General features: G+C 36.0%; 1 protein-coding gene across 1 annotated transcript; it reads right to left on the minus strand.

Moving 5' to 3' along the window:
• Positions 1-5,610: 5,610 nt before the first annotated feature.
• On the minus strand, positions 5,611-7,302 carry LOC143560022 (adenylate-forming reductase 03009-like). Its single transcript, XM_077048430.1, has one exon. It carries the CDS (start codon positions 7,285-7,287, stop codon positions 5,620-5,622), a length of 1,668 nt encoding a protein of 555 aa, XP_076904545.1. The 5' UTR covers positions 7,288-7,302; the 3' UTR covers positions 5,611-5,619.
• Between the last annotated feature and the right edge of the window lie 4,903 nt (positions 7,303-12,205).

Here is a 12,205-nt window from a genome sequence, read left to right on the forward strand (position 1 = left end):
GATGCCATAAGATTTCAGGTAAGGTATGAGGACTTGGTATCCACCCTTGTTGTCGGCGAAAAGTGAGAACATGGATGTTTAGATGTATTTTTCAACAAAAGTTTTGCAACATCCGATTTGTATTTGATGGGATATAACCATATGTACGTAGTATTCGTGGCTCTTATTAATCCGTAAAAAGATAATTTGTAGCTCTTGCTAATACAAAATGAATCCCAATGAAAAAGGAATTAGACATTTGTTTTGAAATAATGCATATATTCTTGATCAAAGACTTGGAAATTCTTATTAATGGAAGGCCAAGCCTGTGGTGTTAGACTGCCAGTCAAGGAGTGAAATGGTAAATGCAGAATTGACTGGGGGAGGTGGAATATAGTATAGGCGTGTCCCGGTGCAAAAGATTCTTGACAAAAAATAATATGGAAAAATTTAATAGGAGCTTTGTTAAATGATCTTTCAGGTTATTACCAAATTATCCTTGAAGTTTCTAACTCATCATTTAACGATCTTTAATGAACTTAGCGACCACTTTAACTGTTGTTGACTTTGATTTTACAATATTGCTCACCCTTGACTTACATTGACCATGATCACATACAACACTACCGATGTGAGATTATTAAACAGAAAGTGCAAAACATTGTTTAAGGAAAGAGGACGAGAGGAGGTATGTGATTGAGTGTAGCTGGTGTGAGATATAGCTAGGGAAGCACTTACCATTACCAAGAACTATTTCGTAAGGTCCTTCATATTCGAAAAATGAGGAGAAAGAGGATCAATTGGACGCAATATAGAGAGAGACGTCACTGTCAACTATCCATGTCGGTGAGGCAGGAGTTTGTTGAGAATTGAAGTAGTTGCATTGGCATTAGGTTCTAGATTATGCGTGCTTGTAACAGTCATATGATTGCCACAGAGAAGACAACTGAGTTTCTTAGTACCAGGGGCGGGTCTAGCATAGGTTCATGGATAGTGCGAGCAACAGTTTAACATTCTCGGTGAAGTACATTTTAGTGCAATTTTTTTTTGTGCTATGTATCGGCTGCCCCTGAATAAAATTTTTAAGTCTGCGCTACCCCTCAACTTATCTTCTAGATCCACCACAACTTCTAATAATCTATGTTACGGAAACTGTAATAGGATTTGTTTTTTAGTAGCACGATTAGTCGATTACCTCCAGTGGGGTTAAAAGAACCTTTCCCGTGAATTGTTGATTTCATGATTGGTTACCGGTTGGGAACCTGTAGTTTGAGTCATTGAATGAATGAGATAAATACCGGTTGGGAACCTGTTCTATTTTGATTACCTTTGAGTTGATTTAACTGTAGAGATGGCATGAGGGATGTTGCTGAAGTCTTCTCCCAATTGTGCAAGTACATGCATTATCAGGTCTCTTTGATTGGGCTTTGGCCTTTGTGTCAAGGATAGTTCATCTTTTATATATGGTCCTCACATCATGAATAGACCCTTTGGGTTTCTTGGTTAGTTTCGTCGAAGAGAAATGATCTGACTTCGAGCGACACTTGTGTAGCTATTGTTGATTCCAATATCATGTGCCTCGCAGTATTTGCCGAAGAGAGAATAGGCTTGATAATTTCTGAGCAACTACCAAGGATGACACTTATAATATTTGTCATCCTTACCATGCATGTAGTGAACTCAGGATTGACTTTGGTGCCTTCTTTGTTGATATACCTTAAGGTACCTTATTCGTTTAACATTAATTTCAGTTAGCATTTAGTTGTAATAATTGAATGCCGAATTCTTAGCTTGCTAGTCAATGTTGTTATAACCTTCCATTCCATTGTTCTATTTGTATGGCTCCTTTCAATGAAATTATTCAAGATTCGTATAAAATATCTCTGATACTTTATAGTATTTGTCGGGTGCTTGGTGAGTGGTTTGACTTCGACAGTGATGAACTGATCAAGAAGTAAGTCGATAAGTGTGGATAACATTTGTTTTATCCACATCGGAAAATTTGGGACTCACTTAATAAGCCATAGTAGTTTTTTAGGGCTCTGATACCATATGAGAGCATTCCTAACCCAACCCCTAAAATTATGTGAGGAGGGTTTGTAAATTATAGGGTGGGATTGTGAGTGGTTGTGAGTATAAATTATTGGGTGAATAGAGAAAATATAGTGATTTTCTGTAAATTTGGGAAAAAAATAGTGATTTTTTGTAAGTTATAGGGTGGAGAGAGAAAACTGTAATGATAAAGGTATAAAAAAAGTATTATTTAATTGAATAGAAGATAGAAATGTAGTGTTTTTTATTGTAACTATAAAGATAGGGATGAGGAACGGACTGGGAATGCTATGATGTATTCAATTTTTTGGGTAAAAGTTTTTGCATTTCATAAGATATAATATATGTTTATAGAAAATATATGCATAAAAGGTATGCAATTATGGATACAAGATGTGAAACTGTAAGAGCATTCTCAACCCGTTTCCTATCTCTATATCTATATATATCATATAATTACACTAAAAAATACTATATTTTTCTATTCTGTTCAATTAAATAATATTTTTATACCTTTTTAATTACAGTTTTTTCTCTCCACCCTATAATTTACAAAAAAATCTCTACATTTTCCCCAAATTTACAAAAAATCACTACCTTTTCTCTTTTCACCCTATAATTTACACTCACAACCCCACCATATAATTTACAAACCCTCGTCACATAATTTTAAAGGATGGGTTGGGAATGCTCTGACAACCTATACAAAAATGATATCTATTATTTAAATACATTGATATCAATAGTTTGACTTTGACTTAGGTAGATGAGCCATACATGATATCATCAAATATTGCATTCCATTATAAAATAATATCATCAAACATTACATATTTACATTCCGTTATAAAAATCCTTAGATATTCACAAGTAAATCTGGCGACTTGATTAACCCATTATTTTTAGGTTAAAGCTAATTATTAGTACCTTGGATAACAAAGTAACAAACTTGCTAAACATACCACATTATAAGCCAACACTTGGTTTTGTAATTTTTAATCACAATCACTTTTATTCGGCTACGAGTCCCAGAGAGGACCAAAGGCTGGAATCCCTTTACTCTTACAAGCATTCACCACATCCCTACTACCTTCCGGGTTACTCGTTACGATCACCACCTCCGCCCGCCAGTTCCTTGCTGCGGCAACACTCATTTCCGAAACATTCGGTCGCCCCATCACCGCAGTGTCATGAACTATCACCTTCTCTTTCGGATACCCGCTCACCCACTCCTTAATTTCTTTCCCAAAGTTTTGTTCAATCCCTTTTGCTACCCACAACAAGCACACCTCAGCTGGACCATGTTGTAGCAAGAATGACAAAAACACACAGATACCCGAACCGGTTGCAACTACCAAAACACGATTGTACATGTTAACTAGATATGGTAGACCGGCGAAATGCACTTGTCGGACCCATAAATGACTTGGCGGGTTTGAGACCAGGGATTTTGTAAAGTCACCAACCGCACCGGCTAGCATCATAAAAAAGTATTATTTAATTGAATAGAAGAGAGAAATGTAGTGTTTTTTATTGTAACTATAAAGATAGGGATGGGGAACGGACTGGGAATGCTATGATGTATTCAATTTTTTGGGTAAAAGTTTTTGCATTTCATAAGATATAATATATGTTTATAGAAAATATATGCATAAAAGGTATGCAATTATGGATACAAGATGTGAAACTGTAAGAGCATTCTCAACCCGTTTCCTATCTTTATATCTATATATATCATATAATTACACTAAAAAATACTATATTTTTCTCTTCTGTTCAATTAAATAGTATTTTTTATACCTTTTTAATTACAGTTTTCTCTCTCCACCCTATAATTTACAAAAGAGTTAATGTCCATTTTCGTCCCTGTGGTTTGCTACTTTCGCCACTTCAGTCCAAAGTTTGAAATTTTGTCAATTTAGTCCTTATAGTTTTAAACATTAGCCAATTACGTCCTCTAGTCTAACGGCATCCAACTATGCCGTTAGTTTAAGGGGTATTTTTGTCTTTCTTCTATTTATGTTTAGTTAATGGCCAGTTTCGTCCCTGCGGTTTGATACTTTTGCTACTTCAGTCCAAAATTTGAAAATTTTTCAATTTTATGTTTAATTTATTCAGCTTTTTTTTCTTTTTTTTTTGTCTATAGCCTTTAAGAGCATAAGCCAAGCCCAAAACCATCAAGCATCGACCAAAACAGGTTTACGTTTACTCTGTCGATAACAATAATCATACCCCCCTCGTATTTAGTTTCTAGACATTTTCTAAACTCTCCCTCATGGTGGAATTCATTGGTAAAGTGGTCAAGGTAATTCCCTAAAACCGTACTATACCGATAAAACTAAAATCGTTTCTTTGGTTAATGCATAATAGTTACGGTTTAGAGATTAACATATTGTAGCAAACATCTTGGTCGAAATCACATCAGGAGGTCAAATATCCTGCATTTCCATGTTTGCTCAAGAAATCGATACACTAGATCGCATGTGTGTTCTTCAAATCGTGGTGTTGTTATTGAATTCTTCATATCGACTACAATTCTAGGGTTGAATCCGACGAATTCAAGAACAATACCACGATTTGAAGAACACACATGCGATTTAGTGCATTAATTTCTTGCGCAAACATGGAAATACGGGATATTCGACCTCCTGATGTTGATTTCGACCCAAATGTTTGCTACGATATGTTAATCTCTAAACCCTAACTATTATGCATTAATCAGAGAAACGATTTTGGTTTTTTCGATATAGTTCGGTTTTAGGGAATTACCCTGACCACTTTACCAAATTACCAATGAATTCCATCTTGGACTGAAGTAGCAAAAACAAAAAAAAACAAAAAAAACTGAATAAATTAAACATAAAATTGACAAATTTCAAACTTTGGACTGAAGTAGCAAAAGTATCAAACTACAGGGACGAAACTGACCATTAACTAAATATAAATAGGAGAAAGACAATAATACCCCTAAATCTAACGGCATAGTTGGATGCCGTTAGACGGGGGGACGTAATTGGCTAATGTTTAAAACTATAAGGACTAAATTGACAAAATTTCAAACTTTGGACTGAAGTGGCGAAAGTAGCAAATCACATGGACGAAAATAGCTATTAACTCTTTACAAAAAAATCTCTACATTTTCCCCAAATTTACAAAAAGTCACTACCTTTTCTCTTTTCACCATATAATTTACACTCACAACCCCACCATATAATTTACAAACCCTCGTCACATAATTTTAAAGGATGGGTTGGGAATGCTCTGACAACCTATACAAAAATGATATCTATTATTTAAATACATTGATATCAATAGTTTGACTTTGACTTAGGTAGATGAGCCATACATGATATCATCAAATATTGCATTCCATTATAAAATAATATCATCAAACATTACATATTTACATTCCGTTATAAAAATCCTTAGATATTCACAAGTAAATCTAGCGACTTGATTAACCCATTATTTTTAGGTTAAAGCTAATTATTAGTACCTTGGATAACAAAGTAACAAACTTGCTAAACATACCACATTATAAGCCAACACTTGGTTTTGTAATTTTTAATCACAATCACTTTTATTCGGCTACGAGTCCCAGAGAGGACCAAAGGCTGGAATCCCTTTACTCTTACAAGCATTCACCACATCCCTACTACCTTCCGGGTTACTCGTTACGATCACCACCTCCGCCCGCCAGTTCCTTGCTGCGGCAACACTCATTTCCGAAACATTCGGTCGCCCCATCACCGCAGTGTCATGAACTATCACCTTCTCTTTCGGATACCCGCTCACCCACTCCTTAATTTCTTTCCCAAAGTTTTGTTCAATCCCTTTTGCTACCCACAACAAGCACACCTCAGCTGGACCATGTTGTAGCAAGAATGACAAAAACACACAGATACCCGAACCGGTTGCAACTACCAAAACACGATTGTACATGTTAACTAGATATGGTAGACCGGCGAAATGCACTTGTCGGACCCATAAATGACTTGGCGGGTTTGAGACCAGGGATTTTGTAAAGTCACCAACCGCACCGGCTAGCATCATGTGCTCTTCCTTCCCATCAGAAATGATCCCAAAAGCGTGCCATTCGGACATAGGGGAAGGACTAATCCGACCTAGTATTCCGGGTTTCACTCCTCCAGCGAACCTAATTATCGATGCATGACCTGATGGTGTGGAGACCTTGACCGCAACCCTCCTAACCGTCACCCACGGGATAATGATTAGAATCGTTACAGCCAAGGTTAACCAAAATTCTTGCGCTTTAACCAATATTGATCCAACATCTTTCCTATAAGATTTCGTGTCTGGCTCATAAGCTTTTGTTAGCACGATAAACGCCCAAAGAAAAACCAAGCCCGCCCAACCCGTGAACCTGTGAGTTCTTTCGAACACATTATGATGGAGGTGGCGGACGAGTGGGAACGCCGCCACACAACAAAGGCAGAGAAGGGAGAGGATGGTTGATGCAACACCAATTATCAAATTCGAAGTGTTGTCTCGGTCTTTAAGAGTTAGAATTAGAGAATATGTAAGCCAAACGACCGATGAGACGCCACAACTACTATGTATCCCACCTAAAGATTGAAGTAAAGAGGTGGTAGCAGTTTTAAGGCGTAAGGGCACCCAAGAATGACCAAGTAAGTTAACCGCGAGCCAAAACACTATGCGTAAGAAGGCTTCGCTTCGACATAGTGTTAGAGCCAGAAGGTTGCCTATAGAGAAAACCGCAGCACGGTTTCTAGCATATGGAAAATGTCCTGTGGCAGCAAGAACTAACCCGGTAATGTTAAGAGCCAAACAAACAATAAAGAGTCTCTTGTACACCGTGAACAAGCCTTGATCGAGCAAGATAACCGACAATCGTGAATCTTTCGGTTTAGTTGGCTTCGAAACAATCTTCTTGCTTGGGGGTCTTGGTAGTTCTTGTTCTTGAGCTGAATTTGAGATTGGTAGCTCGTTAATGTTGTCTAACTCGTAGCCTTCTTCGATGTTGATCAGCACGTTGTCCTGGTCATCTTCACCGTCAATTTCCAAATCGCAGAAATGACTACTGGCTTGACTAGTGGTTCTCGAAATCATGGAACCCGAAGTTGGTGTGATTCTTTTAGAAGATCCCCATGGAAGCCAAGATCTTCGGCTAGCCCGTGGTGCATCAACGGCGAATGGATCCTTATGAGGTTGAATCTCAAAGGAAACACCACGACAACTTGAAAACCTATGATCCATGGCTTCTTGTTGCATCATATTTATTTTCTTGAAAACTTTTAAATGTAAGAAAGAAAACCGGTGGTTTGTCTACAAAAGCTTCAATGTATATATATGCAAACCTGTGCAGCAATTGGTTGTACTGTATAACTCTTTGTCAAATGTCAAGTATATTATTCTTCTCCGTATCTATGTATCTTGTTTCCCCACGGACGACTTAGTCAATTGATGAAATACACATCACAAATTTACTTTAAAATAAATCAAGCTTGCACACAAAGACAATATTAACTTATTAAGTATTAACGCAAACATATGTTACAGATTAAAGTATAGTGAATCTTTTAGAGTGATATATATATCTACTTATTTTAATAAACGAAAATAACTGTGACATATGTTTCACACCCCGCCTTCGGACCTAGGCCTGTGACTCACAGTTGGTACTGCTTTTGTTAATTTATCAAAGTTTGCAGCGGAAAATGTTAATTTAAAATATTTACTTTCATAATATAGGGAATTAAATACCCTTGTTTGTTTTACAAAATTTCTTGTTTAATATATATGCTTCATTACAAAATTAGCTGAGCCATCAGCTGCATTCTATGCCTAGTGATCTTCTATTTCCACTGGCACATCCATCTCTATACCTTACTTTGGTTACCTGAAAACATTTTGAAAATACGTCAGCTATATGCTGGTGAATACGCTGACTCAATAAAACATTTTCACAATTCGTAATGACACAACACCAATAGTGTTCAACGACTCAGTGGGTCTCAATCCCATCTCATCGGAACTAAACATACGCACAAACCACATAATCAGACTTCACTCGCCCTAGAGACAGTCACTTGCCTCATGGTTAGTATGTCTGTAGTGTGCCCACTACAGTACATATATGTAAGGATCCAGACACATGTGTATTTTAGTCTGAGTGTTTAGTCCTACCTTGTATCAAAACGTTTTAGAGGATTTGAACCAACCCTCATGTAAATACTTTCATAACTTTTTTACATATGGATAACAGTCCATAGTTTTAAAGAGTAAATACATTTTCAAAAATACAGTACATAGACGTATTCACGTAATAAAACATTCACACTATAAAAAGGTTTGGACGTATTCATCTTTTGTTGATTTCAAGATTTCTCACCAACAGATGTCTGATCTTTATCTCGGACCTATAGTACGAGAATAACGTTCTATAAATAACTAGATTATGATCTAGCTTTAGATCTTAAGTCTATTTGCATAACCTTTACCTTGATATTCATTTCATTTTATAAAACATTTATATACTACGTTTCTTTATCATGAAGAAACGTATATATATTTCATTTCTTCATCCATAAGATATATCTTTATAATAAAGAATAATATTTTATTCATAATCTTATCTTATGAAAGCTACATTTCACTTATTATTTGATCAAGGTATAGACTATACCCCTGACTAGAGTCTTAGCCATATATAATAAAATAATCGGGTAGAACCCCTACCTTGTATGGCTTTCTTATATGAAACACTAAAACTTCACGTGGGCAGCACTCCTACTTGCACGTACTTATAGACAACGAGCGTATCGGAATTGTTGGGGGTAATGGCACGAAAACCAAGGTAAAGTGTGAGATGTGAGGTGATGGAGACTTCATCCCCATGGCCGGCTATTTATAGCCTGAATCTGTGCATCTTCGCGTATCGCGAAGCTGCTTCGCGTATCGCGAAGGTGCACTAGCCTAGGTGAGTCATCGCGCAAGCTTGCCACGTGTCACCACGTGTCACTCCGGTCTGCCACGTGTCTGGTGACGTGTCCTGCATCTTCGCGTATCGCGAAGTTGCAACTCAAATTTTTTCGCGTGCGAAGTGCAAAGTGCGTCATCAAAGCGCCACATTGCGCCCATCGCCCTTCACTCGAGCCCGTGCCCGTGTGCGTTGGGTGCTTCGCACTCTCCGCTAGGACTTGTGAGAGTGATTAGCCATACAAGAACATTACCATGGATAATTCCTTCCTTATAAAGTGCTTTCAATTCTCTCCCACTTTTCATGTGGGATGGAGTTTTCTTAGTTATTCTCTTAGCATAAAAATGCTTTCTTTTCTTTACCATACTTTTTCCATTACTTGTCTCATGAATATTTTTGTCCTTTAACTTTATAAACTTATCAAATTTGAACCAAAATTTTGTGGGTGTTACATATGTCCTGCACTGGAGATTCATTCTTAACATAAATTTTTCGTTCAAAATATTCCTCTATTTTTTATGAAAACATATTTATATTAGTAGAATTAAAATATATATCAATCTATCATTTAATTAAATAACCAATTAACCAAAAAGGATTGTATTAAAAGCATGCAAGTATTTATGTCAATATTATTAAAATATTTATATCTTTAATAAATTCATATCCATCTTTTTTTGTATTAGTTATTTATACACACTTTTGAGTGTAGGGGATTATTATGTTAAAATCCAATAATAACAATATTTATATATCTAAGATGATAAAGACAAGAAAAAATTATGAATGAATAGTAACTTTATTGTCACATATTTATTGATGATTGATGTTCGGTTTATTTGTACATATTTATGTGTGTTAACTTATTCGTTTTACTCGTTTAGTTTAGGAACTATGGTACTTCATACATGTTTATTGTGTTTCAGGTCACATGTACTTAACGCGCTTAATTTGGACCTGTACGAGCATGCAATGAAGACCCGGGATGTCCAGCACGCTTACCGAGACAGTTATTTGAAGTTGCTGAGAAGAGAGACCCATCGCGTAGCGCGATGGGTGTTGAAGGTGGGGCATCGCGCTACGCGATGCCCTGTATTTTACTGGCGTTGACTTTGGTCCATCGCGTAGCGCGATGGACCAGGAGAGAGGACCATCGCGTTACGTGATGGTCCCCATAATCGTGAAAGTTAGGGTTTTGTTTTATATTACGTTTTGACGACCCTAGACGCCATTCAACACCTTCCAGGCGATTTTCAGAGCAGAAGAGAGAGCCCCCATCACTTCCAATCATCTTTAAGCATCATAAATGGCCTACCAGATCATAACCGAAGCCCGAGAGATGCCGATGCGCGGCTAGTTCCTTCGAGTCATACCCGAAATGTAGAGTATTGTATATTTCAATTTTTCTCATGTATTAAGAACGAATTGATTGTAACTATCTTTGATTAATCTATGAGTATAGATGTCTAGTATTATTGTGCACTCAGTCAGTTTAGGTTTATTTCGATCAGAAAGATTATTGTGCCAGTTGCTATGATAATTGCTTATAGAATTGTTTTGACTAGTTGAATGTAATGAAGCATACACTTTCCCTTAGTTGAGTCACACTGGCAGGGACTGTTTGATAACCAGTGCCGTGTGTTAGTAAGCGTAGATGCCTAAGGTTTATCTAGTTAGTCAATCGGTGTTGATCATTGATTGTTAATCTATTAAGTTGCATGAGTTTGCTGTTAGGTTAACTGCTTGGATTCCCGGGTGTGATTTGCTTTTGTTAATTGTTGAAAGTAGTTTGCTTGTTTAATTAATATTAAAATCAACTTGTTTGCTAGTGTGATCAGCACTTAGTTAATTGAATATCTTCATAATGTTAGGAATCATTGTCACTACACACTGACCACATACTCCTCGTGGTTCGACACCCTACTTACCGTAGCTTGCTTAGGTGATTAGGAACACTGATTTAATAGTTTTTGACTAGATAGCGACAACCTAGCATCAATGATCAACCTATAGGTGCACAAGCTAACCGGTTAACCGGTTTCTAACTGGAAACCTAACCGGTTAGTAACCAGTCTACCACTAACCGGTATATACGCTTCTAACCGTCGGTTAGAAACTGATTTAAATGATTGATTTCCGAAACCGGTTACAAACCAGTTAACCAACTTTTTTTTTATTATTTTCTAAAAATTATAAAAATCGGTTTTTCTTCTGTTATTCACGGTTAACCGGTTCAGTTATACCCGAAACCAGTTAGTGCCCGACCCGATTAACCGGTCTAACCGGTTGTTTCCCGCCAAATAATTAACCTCTATGGATCCATGGAGTTTTCATCAATCTCTTTCGAAACTGTAATACAAAAGCGCGTTTATTCATGTTAATTTTGTATATGATGTTCTTCTATGTTATTCATAATGAAATTTCTTATAATCTTTTGTTTGAATGGTTAATCTATTAAAAAAATAATTACAACTTATAAAAAACAAGCTGCATCTTTTCGTGATTTTGAACAAAATGCGTGAGAATACACCATGCATTCGTATGAATATTTCATTAAAAAATATGATTTGAGCTTGTAAAACTATTTAATATGATAAAATATAGGGTTTTTTAAAAAAAAATAATCATTTAATGTCAATAACTTAGTATTTTTTTAAGCATCACGCGTATACTACGAGTTATAAAGCTAGTAAATTTACAAATGAAAACTCTACCCCGCTTCATTCTAATGACATTTTGGATGATCATAACTGTGTAGTTTTTTAATATCAGTAAGTTATAACTAAATGAAAGTAAGAATGGATCAAACACGACTTGCCAATATATATATATATATATATATATATATATATATATATATATATATATATATATATAAGTGATATATTATATATATAATAGTATGTTTGAAATTCATTTGTAGAAAAATCTATGCTTTCTTGTGTGTCTTTTCAATCCTAAGTACCAAGTTACGTGGAAAAGTATATATCAAAGTTGGATGATATATATATATGATATTTTGTAAATAATATCTAAAAAAGTTATGTTTTCCATTGATAAAAAAAATTTAGATGTGTAAATACCGTTGACATGGTCAATATCAATAGAATTATTATAATTTTTCACATACTCATAAAGTCATAATACAATTGGAGGCTTGTCGACGTTGACTTGTTGAGGTTACTCAGACAGCCCATGCATAGAAGATGACAT

Source organism: Bidens hawaiensis, unplaced genomic scaffold (assembly GCF_021521415.1).
Source record: "Bidens hawaiensis isolate Kalapana, Puna unplaced genomic scaffold, B.hawaiensis_p1.1 tig00020159_1, whole genome shotgun sequence".
NCBI classification, from domain to species: domain Eukaryota; kingdom Viridiplantae; phylum Streptophyta; class Magnoliopsida; order Asterales; family Asteraceae; genus Bidens; species Bidens hawaiensis.

Excerpts from the sequence above, each read along its gene's own strand:
- LOC143560022 (XM_077048430.1), bottom strand. The coding sequence starts at position 7,287 with ATGATGCAACAAGAAGCCATGGATCATAGGTTTTCAAGTTGTCGTGGT.